General features: G+C 37.1%; 1 protein-coding gene across 1 annotated transcript in view; it reads right to left on the bottom strand.

Annotated features, from left to right (window-relative positions):
* Positions 1-25,756, bottom strand: part of CPQ (carboxypeptidase Q) — a gene marked incomplete at its 3' end in the record, with an annotated part of 373,081 nt that overhangs the window by 265,804 nt on the left and 81,521 nt on the right. The window contains exon 3 of the mRNA XM_079722376.1: positions 6,725-6,932. Within this exon, the coding sequence (XP_079578502.1) occupies positions 6,725-6,932 (208 nt within the window). The remainder of the gene's footprint in view (positions 1-6,724; positions 6,933-25,756) is intronic.

Genomic DNA, 25,756 nt, shown 5'->3' with positions numbered 1-25,756 from the left:
GCCTAGGAAAGCGATATCAGAGGAAAAAAGCACAAGAGAAAGACACAAGTAATGACTTAGTAGGGTTAGCATGACTTGAATCCTGAATCAACAAAATCCCACAGATTTAAATGCTATCCATCCAGCTAAAGTGTGCCCAGGCATAATGGAGTATCTTTGAGGTAGAAAGAAATGGGAGTCAGGAAATCTGGAGTCACATTACAGATGTGTCCTATCAGGCATTTGTTGTGTCTCCTTGGTCAGCTCACTCAGATTCAGTTCCCTCATCTGAAAGTCAGGGAATTGGTACTAAATTGCTAAGATCCTTATCTGTCTGTCTCTGCCTGTCTAAGACTATTTATTCTAAGAGGTAGGATACCCTCTATTGATTTAATAAAAAATAAAACCTATTCATGGATGGCAACAAGTTTCCTATAAATTTTCCAGGGCAAATTAGCTGTTTAATAAATGGTAGTAGAATAACATGGCAATTTTAGTGCCAGGGAGGATCAGCTCAGAAGTCAAAGAACTCTCGTTTCCACCCTCTCAGACTCATTCTCAACCATGGATGGGCCTCACAGATACAATGATTTCCCAGGAAAAAAGCTGTCTTAGAGAAAGGAGTTGCAAAGCCTAATGTCAGGGCTTCCAGAGGCCTGCTTTCCCCCAGTGAAATGCACCCCCTCTAAGTGTTCAAGGTCTGCTGAATCCTGTACAACATGCCCAAATCACAGAGGAACAGTTTCAGAAGAGGTGGAGAGAGAATTCTGTGCCTGGAGGAGCCAGCTCATGGGGTTTTAGGAAGAGGGTAGGATTTATGTCTATAATACTCTTATTCTGTCTTTTTTTCTTTTTTTTTTTTTGCGGTAGGCGGGCCTCTCACTGTTGTGGCCTCTCCCTTTGCGGAGCACAGGCTCCGGACGTGCAGGCTCAGCGGCCACGGCTCACGGGCCCAGCTGCTCCATGGCATGTGGGATCTTCCCGGACCGGGGCACGACCCCGTGTCCCCTGCATCGGCAGGCGGACTCTCAACCACTGCACCACCAGGGAAGCCCTGCCTTTTCACATACTGAAACCCAATAAAGTATTTGTATGATTGGCATCTTTTAAAAGCCTGTGGATGGGCTTCCCTGGTGGCGCAGTGGTTGAGAGTCCGCCTGCCGATGCAGGGGACACGGGTTCGTGCCCTGGTCCGGGAAGATCCCACATGCCGCGGAGCGGCTGGGCCCGTGAGCCGTGGCCGCTGAGCCTGCGCGTCCGGAGCCCGTGCTCCGCAATGGGAGAGGCCACAACAGTGAGAGGCCCGTGTACCGCAAAAAAAAAAAAAAAAAAAAAAGCCTGTGGTTAATTCAGTCAAGGCTTATGTCTGGATTATGCAGTAGGGTTCTGAAATATGTTAATGCTTCGTTAATCACATATTCACTTTTCCAGAGCTGAAATTCACATGTTGTCCATGGATGTCAGGCCAAATCAGAAGGATTCTTTACGTGTTAACTGCTTCCCTTTCATCAAGGTGCTGTGCATGTAAGGGGTTGTGCTGGGCATCACCACCCAAGAGTATCAGCCACTGCCTGAGCATTAGCTCACTTTCAAGTCACCCAGGACGCTCGGCTGCAGGAAGAATAATGGTGATTTCAACATAACCTCTTCATTTTTATTTTTTTATCTAAAAAATTTTTTTTTATTAATTTTTATTGGAGTATAGTTGCTTTACAATGTTGTGTTAGTTTCTTGCCCTACAGCACAGTGAATCAGTCATACGTATACACATATGCACTTTTTTAGATTTCCTTCCCATTTAGGTTACCACAGAGCACCGAGTAGAGTTCCCTGTGCTATACAGTCTGTTCTCATTAGTTATCTATTTTATATATAGTAGTGTATATGTGTCAATCCCCATCTCTCAATTTATCCTATCCCCCTTTTCCCCTTTGGTAACCGTAAGTTTGTTCTCTACATCTGTGACTCTATTTCTGCTTTGCAAATAAGTTCATCTCTACCATTTTTCTAGATTCCACATATAAGTGATATTATATGATATTTGTTTTTCTCTTTCTGACTTACTTCACTCTGCATGACAATCTCTAGGCCCATCCACGTCTCTGCAAATGTCACTATATCGTTGTTTTTTATGGCTAATATTCCACTGTATATATGTACCACATCTTCTTTATCCACTCCTCTGTTGATGGACATTTAGGTGCTTCCATGTCCTGGCTATTGTAAATAGTGCTGCAATGAACATCGGGGTGCATGCATCCTTTTGAATTATGGTTTTCTCTGGATATATGCCCAGTAGTGGGATTGCTGGGTTCCTCTTCAATTTTAGAAATAATTTCCACTCCATCTAGTTTGCTCAGCATTATTTAGTGCTATTCTTTAGTATAAAAAGGAGCAAGGTAGCAAGGACATGTCAGGGATAAGTTAGTCAACCTAAACTATCAAGACCAACATTTATGTCATTCAGCATACTTATAATTTAAAATAAAGTTGAATGATTTTAGAAAAGTTTGTCAGAGTTTAGGAGAGCTGAACTCCTTCACTGGCCAATGAAAGAATGGGTCTTGGGCTTCCCTGGAGCAGTGGTTGAGAGTCTGCCTGCCGATGCAGGGGACATGGGTTCATGCCCCGGTCCGGGAAGATCCCACATGTCGCGGAGCAACTGGGCCCGTGAGCCATGGCTGCTAAGCCTGCGCGTCCGGAGCCTGTGCTCCGCAATGGGAGAGGCCACAACAGTGAGAGGCCTGCGTACCGCAAAAAAAAAAAAAAAAAAGAATGGGTCTTAGTTGGTACTGAATCTCCATCATAGACTTCCTTTCCCTCTTTCTTCATTCTAATTTTCTGCTCATTTATAAATAGTACTATATTATTTAACCATAACTTCCTCCTATTTAACCCCCCCAAACATCCCCCTTCATGGTCTCTTTTCTTCCGTCTTCTTCACCTCTGGTCACTTACCTCAGTATTTACCTAGATCATAACCTTTATCTTATAGGGAACAGGAGAGGGGACCTGAGAGCATGGAAACACCATTTTGAGATTGGTGTTTTAAAAGATAACTGAACTGCATTGCAAAAATGCAGAAGCAGAAAGAGAACAGAAGAAAAGAAAGTCAGGAGGGAAATAGCTAGGGCCTGAATTAGAACAGTAATGACAGTAAAGACAAGACAGGAACAGATTTTTTTTTTAATAGGCTGATAGTAGACTGAATAGGATATGGTTCCTGACTGTAGGACAGTAACAAAGAGGAGAGAATGAAAAACAACTTGAAGTTTCTGAACTGTGCTGATAGGTAAATATGGTTCCTTTAACAGAGACAAGGAACCAAGGTGAGGTGTTAGGTGTGAGGGAGTTGATGGACTCGAGTTTAGCCATACAGAGCTGCATTCACGGGTGATGTCCAGTGTGCCTATGGACAACCAATGTTCCAAATGGGCAGGAAAACTTCTGGATGTAAAGAGAATAGAGATTAAGAAAATCTTCTACTTGTTTTCTTCCTTTATTCTTCTCTTCATTTTACTGAATTAAAATATGCATTGAGAAGCTACTGCCTGCCAAATTCTGGGATAGGCATTAGGGACAAAAAGAAAAGAAAGTAAACAGAATGCTCAGGGCATCTGCAAGCTCTGGTGGGAGACGACAGCATAACAATGGCATAAAGTGGTGGGATGAGGGGAGGGTTCCCAGAGGAGGCTTTATCAGGGATGGACGGTGCTTACTAAGCTTCATTAACTCACCTCACACCTGGAGGGGAGAACACAAGCTTTCCACTTCCCTTCATGGTCTAGACATGCCCTATGGTTCCAGGCAGGCTATAAGGCAGATTCCCCCCCAAACACAGCCACATGGACTTCACTTCACTGCACTCACCCACATTCCTTCTGGGCAAGTGATGCCGTGACTTCTTTGTGGGAGACCTTTTGTTAATCTTCTATCTTTTACATGTAGGCAACAAGGTATTTATAACTAACCCCTGGAATGCTGTGCAACGTTATGATAGAGGTAAAAGTTTAATCCTGATTCCTGGGACAGCTCTGAAACTGTCCATCACTCTCCCGGAGAAGGCGCTTCCCCCATAGAATACAGAGGTTGAAGCATCTTGACAGAGATTAGGGTGCTTAAGATTCAGGCCAGCCCCACAATTCCACCCCTAGGCACCTACGCAAGGAGGAATGAAAACATACGGCCATACAAGACTTATACAAGAATGTTCACAGACACTTTATTCATAACAGTCAAAGACTAAAAACCACCCAAATGTCCATCATCAGCAGTGAATGGATAAACACACTGTGAAATGTGTCTTGGGCTGCAGCAGCTGGAGGGTTGAGGTGATGCTGTGAAATATTACCCAGCAGTATAAAGGCATGGACAGCAGATACAACAACACGGATGAATCTCAAAAGCATTATGCTGAGTGAAAGAAGCCAGCCTGGAAGACCCCACTTACATAATTCCCCCTATATGAAACTCTGGAGAAGAAAAAGCTATAGTTCCAGAAAGCAGATCAGTGGTGCCCAGGGCACAGGGGGGTAGAGGAGGAGATGGACTACACAAGGGAACATTTGGGCTGATGAAAATACTCTCTGCTATGACTGGGCTTACATTACTGGATTACATTTTTCAACACTCATCGAATTGTACACTTAAATTTGGTGAGTTTATTTTATGTAAATTATACCTCAATAAAACTGATTGGAAAAACAGTCACGCAGGGCTGAGGAGGAGGCCCGAGCACGCTCAGCTGGGAGATGCTGGCGGTTCCCGGGAAGCTCTGAGCCAGCACTACCTCAACCCTCCAGCAGCTGCAGCCTGAGAACGCCTCTGTTTTAATGCTTTGACCTCAGACCCCGACACCAACTGGCCATTTCAGATTAAGGTTCCAATAACTCGCTCTCACCTTGCCACCCACCCTTAGGCCAGAATCAGCCTGCTCATCCAGACTAATGATAATATATAATCCTAACCTCCTCCCACCCTGGACTGGGGATTACACTCTAAGGGTCCTGACTACTCAGTACCTGAAACGTGGACTCTTGGCTCTTCTGTTGTTCTCGGTTTCCTAAAGAGACAAGGGGCTGGGCTTATTTGTTTTCTCAACATTTAAAACTACAGTTTCTCTACACTGTGACTTTCATGGTCCTACTGAGATCTTGCTTTTCTGTTATCCCTGCAGCCGTAACCCCAGGGTTGACACATGCCCAGGTCCAGGGAGCAGGTCATTTAGGAAGGGAGAAAAGGGTCCCAAGACATAAAACGCATCTTTACTGCAGCACAACCCTTTAAGTGTGAGAGAGGCCCTGAGTCAGGATACATGCAGAAGGACTGTTTCTCCATTACTGTGTGCCTGTTCCTTCATCCCACTGACATTCTTTTTTTTTTTTTGCGGCACGCGGGCCTCTCACCGTTGTGGCCTCTCCCACCGCGGAGCACAGGCTCGGGACGCGCAGGCTCAGCGGCCATGGCTCACAGGCCCAGCCGCTCGGCGGCATGTGGGATCTTCCCGGACCGGGGCACGAACCCGCGTCCCCTGCATCGGCAGGTGGACTCCCAACCGATGCGCCACCAGGGAAGCCCCCACTGACATTCTTAAACAAAATAAAAGTCTCAACTGCCCAAACAGCTATATTTTTAAGTGCTATTTTCAGAATTTCAATAACTACTAATAAAGAAGGTTTGTACCAGAAACCTTATAAAAACCATCTTTTGTACACTTGATGTCATAGGAAGTAAACTGACATGACATTCAATGAGTGCATGTGATGTGACAAACACTATAGTAGGAGGCTATCAGATATGCATTATCTAGTCTAGCCCTCACAGTAATCCTGTTCCTTACATACACCATCCCCGTCTTTGTAGATAAATTCTCTAAGACTTAGAGAATAAGTAACTTGCTGAAGTCATTTAAGCTTCGGCTAGTATACAGTTTGAATACGCATCTAAGACTATTTGAAGTTTCAAAAAAAAAAAAAAAAACCCTCTAAAGATTTCACATAAACTGTGGTCTATAGCTTGGATTAATATTCACAAGGTCCTGGGTTTGAGTCCTTTCTCAGCCATTTACTAGCTGTATGGACCTTAGGCAAGTGAGTTTCCTTTAGGTTAATTTCCTCACCTGCAAAATGAAGAAAATAGACTTAGTTCACAGAGCTTTGAAAGGATGAAGGAAGATAAGTCACACAATAAGCATGTTATCAACTATTGGTATGATCTCAAATGCCAAGTGGTTCCAAATGGAAGAAATACAACACATATGGACAAATACTGCCCTCAACTATTCGGAGTTGAATTTCCACACAGTGGATCATACTCTGTCCTTCAGTTAGTCCTGCCCTTCTTCGGTCAAAGTAGTAAACTTTTGAAGGCAAAAAAAAAGTGTCTGCCTTTAAGGAGTCTATGAAGACCATCTCTGCAGACTCATTCTCTCTTTCCTAAACTGTCTCTAAAAACTAAAACTTGGGCTTCCCTGGTGGCGCAGTGGTTGAGAGTCCGCCTGCCGATGCAGGGGACACGGGTTCGTGCCCCGGTCCGGGAAGATCCCATGTGCCGCGGAGCAGCGGGGCCCGTGAGCCATGGCCGCTGAGCCTGCGCGTCCGGCGCCTGTGCTCTGCAACGGGAGGGGCCACAGCAGTGAGAGGCCCGCGTACCGCAAAAAAACAAACAAACAAAACAACAAAAAAAAACCCTAAAACTTGACCACAACACCTTATTCCCAGACAGCCCATCCCTTGCCTTCACTCACCTGCTCCGGATACTTGCTACCAATGATCTCTGCTACAGTGTTGAAGGAATCAGCATCTGGGTAGTTCTTTGCCCCCATCTTCAGCTGAATGACAATTCTGCTCCCACGAGAAGCCATTCTTGACATCATCTCTGCATCTTCCACCGTAATACAAGCTGTTGGGATCTTTGGCACACCATCCTGGTATTCCTGAATACCTGTGTGAGGGCTTGAGAAAAGAAGCCACCAGGTTACCTTGAAAGTGGAAATGGACCCAAAGTATTTTTTAAAAGACTTTCACTGATCTTTGTTTTCATGTGAGGAGGGGAAAGGGTGGGCAGTATTGGTTTACTTGCTTTTGATGTGAATGTAATTTTTCTTTTTGATAAAAATAACTTAGAAACTTCAATTTAATAATAATTTCATTGAAAACATTACATGAAGTTTATTACTTCATTACATAAAGTCTAGGCTGCAGACTAGAAGGCTCACGTGGCTGGAAGAGAACAGGCCCAGGTACAACCAGCTCTCTGGTCACTGACTGGCTCGAGAGCTACTCTCTTCCCACTAAAACACAGAGGTCTGCATAGGTGGCCCTGCATAGGGGTAGAGCACTGGGTACGAAAACCATAGAACAACATCTGGGGAAATGTTTGGATCCCCAGGAAGAAAAGTACCGGATAAACCCAGGTCTGTGATTTCACTGCCACAAGAAAAAGAAAACTATTATGATTTTGGCATGAAGGGGGAAATATCACCCCAAATGGTCAAGGTTTTTCTGCTAATTTCCAGATGCTTCTTACATCACTGGAAACACGTGTAATTGACGTTGATATTAATCTACCATTGATTCAACCTCTCCCCATGCTAACTGAGTTTATCAAATTCACTTTCTAGAACTGTTCTTTCAAACTGTCCCCTTTTACCTCTGAGGTAAAACTCCAAACCACACCACCACATCTCGCTCAGGACCACAGCTTCTGAGCGCTCACCACATCCCATCAGTCTGTTCCCGTCTTCTGTGGAAGCACAAGCTAACAGCCTCCCTTTCCAAATTAAGTTTTCTTTTTGTACTTCCATACTCGTTTCAGGTTGTCTCATATTCAGGGAAAAGCCTTTTTCCTCCTTTGAGCCATAACACATTTCTCTCCTGTACAAATGACTCCAATCTGCACATGCATAAACACGATGATCCAGTCTTATCACTGATTTCTCGGTGTGACGGTTATTGCTGTGACCATGTAACAGGTGACTATTTACTGACTTAGAGAAATTGCATGACAAAGTGATTAAGAATACAGGTTCTGGAGCAAGACTGTCTGGGTTCAAATCTGGGCTGTGCTACTTATTGCTAATTGGCCTTGGGCAAGTTACACGTCTTTGCTTCAGTGGCTTCAGCTATGATTGGCGATGGTAATTATAATACCTATTTCATAGTTATTTTGCAAATTTAGTTAACTTATACAAATAACTCACTTCCCCTGGAACATAGTAAGCCCTTAATAAATGTTAAATGTTTATTATACTAACTTATCTATTACATTAACCCTGCAGAGAGAGACTGTGTAATCTCAAGTCCTTAGACTCAGACCATCTAAATATATCCTTTATGGACATTTCTTAACTGCTGACTGAAAATTATATTCTTCATTAGAGAGAGACAAATGACTTAGAAATTCAAATCTTATAAAACAGAAACCCTGAATCTGAATCCCTGTTCTGGAATATGCCTAATCCACTCTCAGTTCCAGTTTAGGTCACATCCTGGCTCTACCATTCTCCACCTGCCTGACACCAAGCAACTTAGATTACCTCTCTGTTTCTGAGTTTCCACATCCGAAAAGTAGAGAATAATATTAGTATTGACCTCATAAGATTGCTATGAGGAATATAAGAGATAGTATATGTAAAGGATTTTAAAGTGCTTGGCATATAGGAATTATTTAGCAAACATTAGTTGTTATTATTATTTCTTCAGTGTTAATTTTCCCCACTGAGTTGGTAGAGTGGTTAAGGACCAAAAGTATTTTGAGACATGTAGGAAGACAATCTAAATATTTATTATTCATATTACCTTACGTGATGTCTAGGATTCAACAAACTCTCCTTGTTCTCAGGCTCTCTGACTCAAAAGGAGGTCAGTGTAACACCTCTTAATAGGCTCTTTTAAATAATGTTTCTAAACAAATTGGAACTATTAAGTTAAAGGTAAGACTTCTTAATTTGGGGACAGTGAATTGGGCATACACCAATGGCTCCACTGAGGAAAATGGCATTTTCCCACTGTGGTTCTGAATTCAAGATATAAAAAGCTTCTAATTTGTTTCTACAATTAAGCATGTTCTCCAGTGGTTGAGTATTCAGCATTGTTCAGTAGAAGTCGGCAGAGTGAAGACTCAACAGTTCTATTTAGAGTCCTGTATTTTTACTGTCAATTGTCCTACAGGAGGTGATCACCATAAACATCACCTTCCTGGCCCCACTTACAAGCTCCACTTGCATTTAACAATAGCAAATGGTAAACTACAAAGGAAGCCATAAAAAATCAAAACAAGAACATTTAAAGATTAATCCCAATCCTTCACAAAGTCTTTGAAAAAATACAAGAGGAAGGAACACTTTCCAACTCATTCTACGAGGCCACTGTTAATAAGAACAAAACTAGACATAGACCCTACAAGAAAAGAAAACTATAGACCAATATCTCTTATGAATATAAAATGCAAAAAACAAAATCAACAAAATACAAATTGATACAGCAACATATGAAAAGAATTTTACACCATCACCAAGTGGTATTTACTCCAGAAATGCAAGGTTGATTTAACATCAAAAAATCAATCAATGCAGTGTATTATAATAATATAATAAAGGATAAAAACCACGTGATCATCTCGATAGAGGCTGACAAAGTCTTTGACAAAGTCTAATGCTCCTTCATAATAAAAACACTCAACAAACTTTGAATGGAAGGGAACTTCCTCAACCTAATAAAAGGTACCTATGAAAAACCCACAGCTAACGTCATACATAGTGGTAGAAGACTGAATGTTTTTCCCCTGAGATCAGAAACAAGGCTAGGATGTCTGCTCTGCCCACTTCTATTCAATGTTGTACTGGAGGTTCTAGCCAGGAAAATCAGACAAGAAAAAGAAATAAAAGAAATCAAGGTTGGAAACAAAGAAGTAAAACTATCTCTGTCCACAGATGGTCACGTTTATAGAAAATCCTAAGGAATCCACATGCCCACACACAAAAAACTATTAGAACTAATTAACAAGCTCAACAAAGTTGCAGGATACAATATCAATATACAAAAATCAATTGCACAGTAGTAATAAACAATACAGTGTAGTAGCAATACAGTAGCAATGAACAATCTGAAAGTTAAGTAAACAATTGCATTTCCATTAGCAACAAAAAGAATAAAATACTACAAATAAATTTAACAAAAGAAGTGCAAGATTTGTATAATGAAAACTGCAAAATGTTGTTTAAATAAATTAAAGAAGATCCTAATATATTGAAAAGTGCCCCATATTTATGGATTAGAAGACTTTACATTCTTAAGATGGTAATACTCCCCAAATTGATTTACAGATTCCATGCAATTCTTCTCAAAATTCCACCTGCCTTTTTTGAAGAAATTTACAAGCTGATTCTAAAATTCATATGGAAAAGCAAGGGACTTAAAATAACCAACACAAGTTGAAAAAGTAGAACAAAATTGGTGGACTCACACTTCTAAATTTAAAAACATACTACAAATCGATAGTAATTAAAAAAGTGGTACTGGTATAAGGATAGACACATAGATCAATAAAATAGAATTGAGAATACAGAAATAAAGTTTATAAGATTGGTCAATTCATTTTCAACAAGGGGGCCAAGATAATTCAATGGGGATAAAACAGTGTTTCCACAAATGGTGCTGGGGCCAACCAGATACCCATATGAAAAAGAGTGAAGTCGCACCCCTACATCACACACAAAAACATTCAAAATGAATCACAGACCTAAATGTAAACTGGCACACATATGTTTATAGCACTACTCAGAATAATCCAAATGAGGATACAACCCTAATGTCGATCAACTGATGAATAGATAAACAAATCTGGTATATCTATACAATGGAATAGTATTCAGCAATAAAAAAATAATGTTCTGAAACATGCTACAACATGAACGAACCTTGAAAACCTTGAACCTTCTTTCACTTCTTTCCTAAGTGAAAGAAGCCAGTCACACAAGACCACATATTGTAAAATTCCACTTATAAGAAATGTTCAGAATAGGCAAATTCACAGAGGTAGAAAGTAAGTTTTAGGTTGCCTTGCACTGTTGGAAGGGACAGGGAAATGGGAAGTAAATGCTAACTGTTAGGGATTTCTTTTCAGGATGATGAAAATGTTCTAAACTAAAATTAGACAGTGATGGTGTTTGCACAACTCTTTGAATATACTAAAAAACACCAAACTGTGTGTTAAAATGGTAAATTGTATGGTTTGTGAATTTACCCCAATAAAACTTCTATTAGAAGTTTAAAGAATCAAAATAAAAATCTTAAGCTTCCAGATTCCTCTTTAAGAGGAAAATCCTGGTATCTTTTTCATTCAAAAATCATGTTTCTATGGCTCTGGTTTATGACATGTATGAAAACAAAGCCTGCTGGTCTCTGTGCTTGCAAGAGAGTATACCCAAAATATAAAATGAACATGGAAACTGTAAGTCTTAATAAGCTTTTCAAATTTTACTAAATTTCTTGTGTATGTTTTGTAAAGTGATATAACTTGAAGTCAGCTGAATATTGTCTTTTATCTACATAAAATAAGTGCAAGGTCTAAACAAATACCTTTTGACATTTCCCACCTGATTACCACACATCAGTCAAACTCCCTTAATGCTAGTCACTTTTCACTAGCTCTTTATAAAAGATACCAGGCACTTTGTTTCTGAGCACTTCAAAATTTGCAAAGCTCATATCAACCATTGGAACTGGGTGTCAGCTTGTGATGTTAAATATCCAACATGAGTAAAATTAGGTATCCTTACTGAGGAATATGTAGGTTTTCACAGGGGCATAGAAGACATTGATTGAAGTAAAAATTATTCACAACACAATGAAGTCTTGGAATGTTTCCTAAAGAAAGAGTCTAGAGGTGGGAATGATTATGAGGACTGGGAGCTTTTGAAGCTATAGTCTCTTGTTTCTATGAGAGGTTTTTTTTTAACTTCCTTATTAGGATGGTTAAAAGAGCACCTATTCTGTTTATCAGAAAGGCTTGTTTGCTTTAAAAATCAGTTTGATTGAAAATAACTCTCTTGGAAAAATTACAATTGACTTTATTAAATTTTTTTAGATGTAGCACTTTAAGAGTAAATTCATCTCAGACTTTTATACTGTCATTAACAACAAGAGTAAATTGATCTCAGGCATTTATACTGTCATTAAGAATACAAAAGCAAAATGATTCATTTACACCATAATTTCGCAAAAAAGGAAACCCTGAAATATTTCCAACTCCCACAGGTTAAAAATAAAAAACAAAAATAACCTGACCAAGAGAGAGGAGGTAGGACTAAATTTCATTCCTAATTTCTATAATTCAGTTGAAATGGCAGAAGAGAGAGAGAAGAAAAAGTCAAATTCTTGAATTCTATTCCATATTGATGACAGACTTCACATGAGCAAAACTCAACCAACATGTTTAATATCATATTCATGGGCAGATCTCAGTAAGGAGACTATTACAGACACAGCATCAGAGAGATGTACCTTCTTGCAAAACAGAGGAACCCAGCCAGCTCCACAAGACTGTGAGACAGAAGGAAGATGGTCAAAATGCTTAGAGGAATAAAACCGTGTGATTTTTTAACATCCACAGCATATAAGAAGGGCTTTCGCCTAATTTCTCTAAGACACAAAAATGTAAAGAGCTGCCTGTAAAATAAATAGAAAAGAGAATTCAATATACCTAAAAAAAAATTTATACTTAATATTTTGTTACCTAGAAAGTACTGCATAAATACTAGTTTCATTATTATTAGATATTTTGTAACCCAAAGTAATCATCAAAAATATATTTGTTCCCTTTTTTCCTTTCTGATCTTGTTCTTCTGTATAAGTTACAATTTTCTGCTAATGTACAGTTATTTCATCATCTTAATTTGTTTTTTTCTTATATGCTCCTCCAATCTTTACAATTTCTAAAAGGAATTATATATTAAGTAAGATGAAAATCTACCTTGGAATAACAAAAATGTTACAATAGATAATTTCTTTAATAAATATGATAATAATGATAAAGATATGGAGCAACATAAAAATCATTGATAAATGAAGATGGTAACTTTAACCAACAAAATGCTCTATCCATTTTACCAACTAAATATTGTTTTGAGTTTAAGCCTCAATGGGAAACATTTCTGATTAACTGGACTGGAAAGTATTTAAAGATCATCTGACCCAAGATCTCTGTCTTCTCAGTCAGAAATATCCTAAGTTTCTATTATTAACTCTGTTAAACTATGTTAATCTCTCATTACCCTCAGAGTCCAACATCCTCTTATTAGAACAGAACTGAAGATATAACTAATAGCACATGGTATAGACTGAATGTTTGTGTCCCTCCAAAATTTATATGTTGGAATTCTAACCCACCACTAGAATAGCTATCATCAAAAAGTTTACAAATAACAAATGTTGGAGAGGATGTGGAGAAAAGGGAATACACTGTTGGTGGGAATGTAAATTGGTGCAGCCACTATGGAAAACAGTATGGAGGTTCCTTAAAAAACTAAAAATAGAACTACCATATGATCCAGAAACTCCACTCTTGGGTATATATCCAGAAAAAACAAAGGCACTAATTTGAAAAGATACAGGCACCTCACAGAATGTTCACAGAAGCAGTATTTACAACAGCTAACACATGGAAGCAACCCAATATACACACACACACAATGATACATACACAATGGAATATTACTCAGCCATAAAATAGAATGAAATATTGCCATTTGCACCAACGCAGATGGACCTAGAGAACATTATACCTAGTGAAATAAGTCAGAGAAAGACAAACACTGTATGATATCACTCACATGTGGAATGTAAAAAGTAATACAAATGAATCTATATACAACACAGAAACAGACTCACAGACATAGAAAGCAAACATAAGGCTACCAAAGTAGAGGGAAGGAGAGACAAATTAGAGGTATGGGATTAAGTTACAAACTACTATATACAAAATAGATAAGCAACAAGGATTTACTGTATAGCATAGGGAATTATACCCAATATCTTGTAATAACATAGTAGAATATAATCTGGAAAAAAAACTGAATCACTATGCTGTACACCTGAAATTAACACAATATTGTAAGTCAACTATACTTCAATCAAAAAAATTAAAAATTTTAAAATTAAAAATAAAGCATCAGCTAAGTACTGAAGGAAACACTAGAGCCATGTTCTCAAGGTGTTTTCTGCAGAATACTAGGTCTAAGAAGCCTTGTAAGGGGCAAAAGATTCCCTGTTGAGATACAGTCATGAAACATTGAGCATTATTTCCTTGTTTTGAGGAGTCAAGAAGCACATTAGGCTATTTATAGGCTCTGAGAAGTAACATAGTTAAGAAAAATGTTTGACTAACTATGCATTCCCAAACTTAATTGACCATAGAAACATTTTTTTGTAACACTTTTATCATTGCATAGTCTTATCTAAGAAATACATTGATTCACTCTCCTTAAAGGAGGACCAAGAAAATGCCTGGGCATTTTCCTTCAGTGATCAGTTCAAATAGCCCTTTCTCTGTAAAGACTTTTGAATACCACTAAGGCAGAGTTGGAGACTCACTCCTCTGTGTACCCCTGCTTCTCCCTCTATACTTCTGTTTATAATCCTAATGATATTGTTATATTCATGTGTTTAAATACCCCGTACTACATATGAGCTCCTCAAGAATCTTGACCATGTCTAATTATTTTTTGTACAGCAAGAACATGTAGCTTCTACCACATTTTAAGTATTTATAGTTTCTACCATATTTTTAAGTGTTCAACAAATACATATATTCTGTATAAATATTTGTTGAACACATACACACACACACACACACACACACACACACACACACACATATATATATATATATATATAGCTCCTATTGGTTCTCTTTTTCTAAAGAAGCCTGACTAAAAGTTAAATTTACTTTTATTTGCAGCCAAATATATTCCCAACATTTGTAACAACCAAAGTAGAAAAATCAGTATATTGTATATTTAAAAATTATAAATATTAAAACTTTCCGTTTAAAAACATACAGCTCCATATCAAGTAAATAAATCCAAATTACTGAAAGAAGGCATTATAGAAGACACTAGCAAACAGAATTCAGCAGCATATTAAAAGGATTATACACGATGACCAAGTGGGATTTATTCCTAGAATGTAAGGATGGTTCAACATACAAATTTGATTGGTGTAATATACCACATTAATGGAATGAAAGAAAAAGCCCACATGATCACCTTATTTGATGAAGAAAAAAACATAACAAATGTTAAGACTCTTTCATGATAAAAACACTCAACAAACTAGTAATAGAAGGAAACTACTTCAACATAACTAAAGCCATATATGAAAAACCCACAGCAAACATCATACTCAACGGTGAAAGACTGAAAGTTTTTTCACTAAGATCAGGAACGAGGCAAAAGGACACTTGCAATTTCTGTTTAACATAATACTAGAAGTTCTTGGCAGAGCAACCAGGCGAGAAAATAAATAAATAAATAGATAGATAGATACATAGATAAAAGGCATCTAAATTAGAAAGAAAGAAGTAAAATTATATCTGTTCACAGATCATATTATATGTAGAAAACCCTAAAGATTCCACAAAAAAACTATTGGAAATGAATTCAGCAAAGTAGCAGGATACAAAACCAACCACAAAAATCAATTGCATCTCTAGACATAAACAATGAACAAGCTGAAAAAAACAATTCCATTTACAACAACGTCAAAAAGAATAGAATACTTGGGAATTAACTTAACCAAAGAGTTGAAGACTTGTAAAATAAAAACTACAAAATATTGCTGAATGCAATTAAAGAACACATAAATAAATGGAAACACATTCCATGTTCATGAATCAGAAGACTTAATATTGTTAAGATGTCAATACTACCAAAAGCCATTAGCAGATTCAATGCAATCTCTACCAAAATTCCAAGGATGTTTTGGGCAGGAATAGAAAAAATCATCCTAAAATTTATATGGCATCTCAGTGAGCCTGAATAGCCAAAACAATCTTGAAAAAGAAGATTAAAGCTGAAGAACTCATGCTTCCTGATTTTAATACTACAAAAGTACCACAATCAAAATAGTGTTATGCTTGCATAAAGACAGGTATGTAGACCAATGAAATAGAATAGAGAGCCCCGAAATAGACCTTTGCATATATGGGATTTTGGGCAAGTGTGCAAAGACCATTCAATGGGGAAAGGGCAGACTTTTCAATAAATGGTGCTGGGAAAACTGGATATCCACTTGCAAAAGAATGAAGTTAGACCCTTACCTAATATCATGTTCAAAAATTAACTCAAAATGGATCAAAGATTTAAATGTAATACCTAAAGCTATAAAATTCTTAGGAGAAAACATAGGGCAAAGGCTTCTTGACATTGGATTTGGCGATGATTTCTTGGATATAACACCAAAGGTAAAACGACAACAAAAACAGACAAATTAAACTTGATGAATATTAGAAAACTTTGTGCATCAACAGACAATATCAACAGGTAAAAAGACAATACACAGAATGGGAGAAAATGTTTACAAATCATATCTCTGATAAGAGATTAATATCCAGAATAAATAGAGACCTCTGAAAATTCAACAACAAAAAACCAAACAACACAATTCAAACATGGGAAAAGGACTTGAACACATATTTCAGCTAAGAAGATATACAAATGGTCAGAAAGCACAAGAAATGATGCTCAACTTCACTAATCATTAGGGGAATGCAAATCAAAACTTCAGTGAGATACTACCTCACACCCATTAGGATGTCTACTATCAAAAAGCAGAAAATAGCAAGTATTGGTAAGGACATGGAGAAACTGGAACCCTTGTGTCCTGTTGGTGGGAATGTGAAAGGGTACAGCCTCTTTGCTTGTTCCTCAAAAAATTAAAAATAGAAATACCATATTACTGACAATTCCACCTCTGGGCTTATTCCCAAAATAATTAAAAGCAGGGTCTCAAAGAGATATTTGTACACCCATGTTCATAGCAGCATTATCCACAGCAGCTAAAATGTGTTAGCAACTCAAGTGACTAGATAAACAAAATGTGGTGTATACATACAATGGAATATTTTTCAGCCTTAAAAAGTAAGGAAATATTGGGCTTCCCTGGTGGCACAGTGGTTGAGAGTCCACCTGCCGATGCAAGGGACATGGGTTCGTGCCCCGGTCCGGGAAGATCCCACATGCTGCGGAGAGGCTGTGCCCGTGAGCTATGGACGCTGGGCCTGCGTGTCCGGAGCCTGTGCTCTGCAACGGGAGAGGCCACAACAGTGAGAGGCCCACGTACCGCAAAAAAAAAAAAAAAAAAAAAAAAGTAAGGAAATTCTGACATATGCCACGACGTGGATGAATATTGAGGGCATTATGCTAAGTGAAGTAAGGCAGTCAAAAAAGACAAATATTGTATAATTCCACTTACGTGAGGTACTGAGAACAGTCAAAATCATAGAGGCAGAAAGTAGAATGGTGGTTTCCAGACGCTGGGGGAAGGGGACACTGAGGAGTTATTCTTTCATGGGTATAGAGTTTGAGATTTACAAGGTAAAAAGAGTTATGGAGATGGGTAATTTGATGGCTGCACAACATTATGAATGTATTTAATACCACTAAATTGTACACTTAAAAAATGGTTAGGTGTGGTTAATGGTTAAATTTTAAAGCCGTTACATACATAAATTATTAATAAAATAAAATCCAATATTGTGTAAATGGTGAGGGAAAGTATACATATATCCCATGCTGATGGTACTGTAAATTAGTTTGATATTTCTGTAGTGTGATATCCCAGTATGTAGCAAGAACTATAAAAATTCTTACTTTTTTTCAGTTATTCTGCTTTGGAGAACAAACTCCATGGCAATACCACAAAACAAAACAAAAATAATAATTTATACTAGGATGTTCCCCGCCTCTGTGTATAAATGTGAACATCTAGAAACAGTCCAGCAGAGGAACTTCAGGAGAGGTAACAGGAAAATGAAGGGGTAGCATGGCAAGTAAATGGCCAAAAGCTATACATGGAAACATGTAGATAAAAATAATGTTAAGTTAAATAAAACTATGTGCGTGATAAAGATTGATATATATTGAGTCAAGAGTCACTTGATTCATTGAGAAATTAGTCATCCTGTTAGACTGAAATCATGTGAACTGCAGCATTACCAATAAACAGAATTAAATCCTTGAAAGTCTGTGCCACAGTCTGTAAAATAACGTGGAAGCAAAGCCTGAAGCTATCATAGTAGCAATTTGAATACTTGAAATTCCAGGTCACGGGCATCTGAGCACTTGTGGCAAATTAATAGAAAAATATCTGTTGAAATTTTCTTTTCTTCCACCATCAATTACATGAAATCCTTTCAGCTGAATCCTGCTGCAGTGCCAGTCTATCGACGTGCCATCTAGGCAGAACTTCAAAGCTAATATTTTCTTGATGTCAATCACATTTGTGTTCAAGGGCTCTTCCTGTACATCTGGTAGTGTTTCAACGGTTTATTCACGTTTGTGTACATCTTCTCAGCCTCTGAGTCAATAGGTACATTTTTTAGTCTTCTAATATTTAGAAAAGTCATATATGAGATCTCCATGCCACAATGATGTAGAGGAGCACAGAATGGATTCTGAAAGGGCTGCTGGCACAGATAGGAAATCAGCACTCAGTCACTTCAAAGGAGGAAAATAATGTCTACAAACAACATCTATGCATCATTATCAGTAAGTCTGCTTAGATAACACATTTTGATGAAATAAAAATGGATGCTCTGCCATTGCATTTAAAGATTTCCTTCCCTTGGCCCTTTTTAAAGCTTTATTTTGGTATCAGCTTTTTTCCTCTTATTTTAGGCACCATGAAAAGACATTTACTCAAATAGGTAGTGGAGCTTTGAACCCTACAGTATTAAGGAAAGTGATCTTCTTGTTCCATGGATCCCTAAAACATAAACACTTCTATCAAAAATGACAAAATACCATGAAGAGAAGTTAAACTCTCTAACAGAGCAGTCCATGGAATGTTCCAAAGAATTTAATGATAATAATAGCTAGCACTTACTGAGAACTTGCTATGGGGCTGGCAGTGTGCTGAGTGTTTTACATGCATTAATTCATTTACCAGTCACTACTACCCTATGAACTAAGGACTTGTCCCCACTTTACAGATGAGGAAGTTGAAGCACAGAGAGGCAAAGCCCACAGTCTCACAGCTAGAAGCTGACAAAGCTAGAACTGAACCCTGGCAGTCTGTCTCAGGTCCATCCTCTTAAACGATATAGAATCTGTATTATTTTGTCACACATCACACTAGTAACAATGATGATGAAAGGCTGAAATTTTTTAAAATTTATCATTTTAATGATGATTACTGTTAATAGCAATAACTACTATCTATTGAATATGAAGACACATATTGAGCTAAGCAATTTCATACATTACCCTTATTTAATCTGCATCTCAATTCTGAGATAGGTGCCCATATACTCATTTCTGAAGTGAACTGACAAACACAGAGTTCGTGAATAGCTCAAGTGCTCTGGGTAAGAAATAGTGAACTTTGAGACCAAGATGGGTTAAGTTATACTATGAAAACAAAGAGCCCCTAAGATTCTATTCATTAAAATGATAATTTTTTTTAATTTCAGCCTTTTAGAAAGATATAATTGACATAGGAAATCATAAGATATTTAAATATTACGTCAAGATGATTGACATATGTATACATTGTGAAAGGATTCCCCCCTTAAGTTAATTAAAATATCCATCACCTCACATATTTATCCTTTTTTTTTTAATTTTTTGGTGAGAACGTTTAAATTCTGCTCTCTTAGCAAATTTCAAATATATAATACCGTTGACCCTTGAACAACATGGGTTTGAATGTTCAGGTCCACTTATATCACGGATTAGTTTTCAATAAATATGCACTACAGTACTACACAATCAGGAGTTGGCTGAATCCTCAGATGGGGAATCACATACATAGAGGACCAACTGTAAAGTTATATGCAGATTTTCAACTGCACAGAGTCAGTGCCCCTAACCCTGGAGTTCTTCAAGGGTCAACTGTACAGTGTTATCAGTTACAGTCACCGTGCTTTACATTAGATCCTCAGACCTTACTTATCTCACAGCTGAAGGTTTGAAGCCTTTTACCAACCTCTTCCTATTCCCCTTCACCCCCACACACATGGCCCCTCACAATCACTTTTCTACTCTCTGTTTCTATCAGTTAGACCTTTTATTAGATTCCATATATAAGTGATGCATGCAGTATTTGTCTTTCTTTGTCTACCTTATTTCACTTAGCATAGTGCCCTCAAGATTCATTCGTGTTGTCACAAATGGCATGACCTCCCTCTTTCTTATGGCCAAATAAGATCCCATTGTGTGTGTGTTTGTGTATACACATATATATATACACACAAACACATATACACATATACATATCAACATCTTTATCCATTTATCTGTTAACAGACACATATATTGTTTATATATTTTGTCTACTGTGAATATTATTGCAATGGACATGTGGTTTTGGATATCTCTTTGATATCCTGTTTTTATTTCCTCTGGATGTATACCTAGAAGTGGAATTGCTGGATCATATGGTAGTTTTAGTTTTAGTTTTATGAGGAACCTCCATACTGCTTTTCATAGTGGCTGCACCAATTTACATTCCCACCAACAGTGAAAAAGGGTTCCTTTTGTCCATATACTTACCAACACTCATCTCTTTTCTGTTTGATGATAGGTATTCTAACAATACCTCATTGTGGTTTTGGTTTGCATTTCCCTGTTGGCCATATGTATGTCTTCTTTAGAAAGAAATCTATTCAGTTCCTCTGCCCATTTTTGGATATTAACCCTGTAACAGATACACAATTTGCAAATATTTTCTCCCATTCAGTAAACTGCCTTTTCATTTGTTGATGGTATCCTTTACTGTGCAGAAGATTTTTAGTTTGATGTAGTCCAACTTGTTTATTTTTGCTTTTGTTGCTTTTGCTTTTGGTATCAAATCTAAAAAATCACTGGTAAGACCAATGTCAGGAGCTTACCACTTATATTTTCTACCAAGAATTTTATGGATTCAGGTCTTATGTTCAAGCCTTTAATCATTTTAGTTGACTTTTGTGTATGTGGTCTAAGACAGGGACCCAGTTTCATTCTTTTGCATGTGGCTGTCCAGTTTTCCCAACATTATTTATTGAAAAAAAACTACCCTTTCCCCATCATATATTCTTGGCACCATTGTGGTAAGTTAATTGACCTTACATGCATGGGTTGATTTCTGGGCTCTCTATTCTGTTCCAGTGATCAGTGTGTTTGTTTTCATACCAATACTGTACTGTTTTGATTACTACAGCTTTGTAATGTAGTTTGAAATCAAGCCATGTAATGCCTCAGGCTTTGTTCCTCTTTCTCAGGATTGCTTTGGCTATTAAAGGTCTTTAGTGGTTACATACAAATTTTAGGAATTTTTTTCTATTTATGTGAAAAGTGCCATTGAAATTTTGAGGGACTGCATTGAATCTGTAGATTGCTTTGCAAAGAATGAGCATTTTAACAATACTAATTCTTCTAATCCATGAGTAAAGAATATCTTTTCATTTGTGTCTTCTTCAATTTCTTTCATCAATGTCTTATAGTTTTCTGAGAACAGGTACTTACCTCCTTGGTTATACTTATTCCTAGGTATTCTGTCCTTTTTTATGCAATTGTAAATGGGATTGTTTCCTTATTTTCTTTTTCTGATAGTTCCTTATAGTTCCTTATTAGTGTGTAGAGATGCAACTGATTTTTGTATATTTATCTCTTATTACAGTCTTTGGCTTATTGTCTGATATCAGTCTGTATTGTCTGATGTCAGTATTGCTACTTCTGCTTTCTTCGGTTTACATTTACATGAGGTATATTTTTCTATCTCTTCACTTTCACTCTATTAAAGCTAAAGTGAATCTCTTTTAGGCAGAATATAGTTGGGTCTTGTTCTTTTTGTTTTGTTTTGTTTTTTATCCATTCAGCCACTGTATGTATTTTAATTGGAAAGTTTAGTCAATTTACATTTAAAGTAATTATTTATAGGTATACTTACGGCCGTTTTGTGAACTGTTTTCTGGCTATCTTGTAATTCTTTTGTTTCTTTCTTCTTTTGTTCTCTTCCTTTGTGATTTGATGATTCTCAGTAATGTTATGCTTAGAATCATTTTCTTTATCTTCTATGTATCTACTACAGCTTTTTGCCTTGTGGTTACAGTGAGGCTTACATAAAGCATCTTATATTTATAACAGTCTATTTTAAACTCATAACAGCTTAACTTCGAACACATACTAAAGCTTTACATTTTTACTCTCTCCCCCCACCCACATTTTATTTTTGATGTCACAATTTATATATTTTTACCTTGTGTACACATTAATCAATTTTTGTAGTTATAGTTATTTTACTACTTTTGTCTTTTAACCTTCATAATGGATTTATAAGTGATTTGCCCACCACCATTACAACACAGGAGTATTCTGAATTTAACTATATATTTACCTTTACCAGTGAGATTTATACTTTCTTAAGTTTTCCTGTCACTAATTAGCATCTTTTAATTTCATCTTGAAGAATTCCCTTCAACACTTCTAGTAAGGCTGGTCTAGTGATGATGAACCCTTTCAGCTTTTGCCTGTCTAGAAACTCTATCTTTCCTTCAATTATGAAGGACAACTTTACCAGGTAGTGTAGTCTTGGTTGACAGGTTTTTTTCTTCCCAAATTTTGAATATATCATGCTACTCCTTCTGGCTTGTAAAGTTTCTGCTGAAAACTCTGCCTTTAATCTTATTGGGGTTCCCTTGTACATAACAAACTGTTTTTTTCTTGCTGCTTTTAAGATTATCTATTTGGCTTTAACTTTTGACAGTGTGATTATAATGTGTCCCAGTGTGGGTCTCTTTAGATTCTTCTTCTACAGAGCAGCTCTCTGGGATTCCTGTATCTGGATGTCTGTTTCTTTCCCCCGGTTAGGGAAGTTTTCAGCCATTTTTTGTTTGAATAAGCTTTCTGCCCTTTTCTCTCTTCCTCCTCTTTCTGGAACTGCTATAATGCAAACATTGGTCCTCTTGATAGTGTCCCATAAGTCCTTTAAGTTGTCTTCACTCTTTTTCATTCTTTTTTCTTTTTGCTGCTCTGACTGGATAAATTCCAGTGCCCTGTCTTCAAGTTCACTGATCCCTTTTTCTGCTTGATCTTGTCTGCTATTGAACCCCTCATAGAAATTTTTAGTGGAGTTATTGTATTCTTCAGCTCTGTGATTTCTGTTTGGTATTTTCTTACATTTTCTATCTCTGTAGAAATTCTCACTTTATTCATGCATTGTTCTCCTGACCTCAGTGAGGGCTTTATGACCATTGTTTTCAACTCTGAATACCACAGAGAGCCAAGAGGGACTAAGGAAAGACAAAAGGTAGATGGGAATCATGAGGGGACTGAGACTGGGCACCATAAGAAGATAGGAAAAACAAAATAAAGGATGGTAAAATCACACAAATAACTATGCAGCCATTAAACACTGTATTTTGATGAATATTTAATGATACAAGAAAACAGTTAAAACATGTTTCAAAAGTGTGCATATACTCTAGCCCCAACAGTATATATGCAAACTTATGCAGCAAAAAATGATTCAAAAAATAGATGAAAAGGTAAAGGTTTTTTTATCCTCTGAACCTGAATATAAAGTGTAAGCTTTAATATTGCCTTATTCCCCTCTTTTTTCTACTTCTTTCTCCCAATATACCTTTCTAAATTGTCTTAAACTGATTAATAATGATGAGTTAAGCAGAGAGACTTTTCAAAGGATTAGATTATGCTGCTGAGTTTTGAGGAATTAATGGGTGTTCCTCCATTCATTTTACATAGTTTCAATTAATAATCTGGGTTAAGAAATTGGGAAATTAAACTTTTCTTTCAAAGAGAGAATATATTTTGAGTAAACTAGGAGAGCTAGTGCAGGTACAAGAAGTATTACCAAGGACTTAGCATTCACACAAAATTCCACAAAAACAGGCTGAATTCTTGTCAAATGTGGAGAAAATAGGTGATGATATGGAATAAGTCCCTTTAAGGCAGAAGGGTGGGGGTGAAGGGCTGAAGAACAGCTCAAGTATAATATTTAGTTGATGTAAAATACTTTCATCTGGTACTCTGAAGTACACAGATTTTTTTTTTTTTTTACCACAAAGTATAAACAGGACATTAGTAAAATGGCATTTTATAAACATCTGGATAATGTGTTCCTAAGGCCTAGGCCTGAAGATTCAGGAATCAGCTGGCAATAATTCCAAATCTAACACTGATTAAAACACTTTTCAAACATCAAATCTCTAGTACTTGCTATGGTTTCAGAGTGCACTGGAACATTCCATATATTTTAATCAATTTCATAAACACTACGTTGAGGTATTTAGCCTTAAATTTATCGTTTTAATTTTAAAGGTAAGGGTAACTAAAACCATCGAAAAGTAGATGGAAGTTACTCTAAAAAAATTAGTAATCAAACAGAAACTATTACTTCTACTTTTAGAACTATAATTAAACTTCTGTGAGAAATTAATATCTATTACTCTTTTAAATCATAAAAAGTCATCAAATAGCTAATAGATTTCCCATAATCTTCCCTCTTTTCATGTAATTCCTGCTGTTAAATAAAAAGATAGATGTAATTTTTAAAGTTATTTTCCTAGTTGTCTTACAAGAATCTTATATAACCTAATAGGTCTCATTTGCTGGGAACTTTTCCTAAGCAACCTGGTGTAATGTCTTAAAACAACCAACAGATTTGCAGAGCTTGCCACAGCCTTCTGCTTTTATTAAAAATAAATCATTCACCAAACCTGTGACTAAGCACAATCATTAATTACCAGAATTTAAACATTTGGCTACCAGGTTGACTTTGGCAACCAAAATTTTCTAGCTCACTAAAGGGAGTAAAAAGAGCTCATGGGTTAAATTAACTCATTCTGGCCACTTGATCATGTAATTAGAATTATTAATAATATAACATATTATAATAATACAATATGAGAAATATTATTAATAAGTCATTTCACAAAACATCTTGGGTACTCAGCTAAGCCAAATTCTGTGCTAAGTCAAAAGAGATAGGCTACAACTGTGAATAAAACAAATGTGATTCATGTCCTCTAAAGAAAAAAAAATTTCATATTTTTGCAAAAGATCATTGAGCATTTATTTCCCAGACTAACCCGAATGCCACCCTCAGGCTCTCTACTTCACCCTCTAGCACAGGCATTATTTATATATTTATCTCTATATGTCTAGCATTTAGTATGCACTGCAATGCACAGTAGGCTTTTAATAAATGTTTGATGGATAAATGAATGAAAAACTATACATTATTATATCCATGATTATGTCCCTTACTAGGGGATGATGAGTTTACTACTGACAACTTGAGTTTAGGAAAAACTTAACCTCTCCTCATCTGTACTCTAATTGTTCTCAAACCCCATGGGTCTATTTAAAATCAATATCATCTGAACTTCTAAGTCTGACAAAGAATCAGTCACACAGCAACTCTAGAGAAAGTGCAGCTTAGGAGGCAAGAGCATGTTGCAACCCCTCAAAAGTCAAATGAACTGAAGTTGAGTGGAATAGGAATTCAATAAATGGCCACCCTCCATAGGGCAGCATATCGACCACACACCTGCTGGGCTC

Source organism: Hyperoodon ampullatus (assembly GCF_949752795.1).
Source record: "Hyperoodon ampullatus genome assembly, chromosome: 17".
Lineage (NCBI taxonomy): Eukaryota > Metazoa > Chordata > Mammalia > Artiodactyla > Ziphiidae > Hyperoodon > Hyperoodon ampullatus.
The sequence above is the reverse complement of the archived record's forward strand: the minus strand, read 5'-3'. Positions and strand labels throughout refer to the sequence as shown.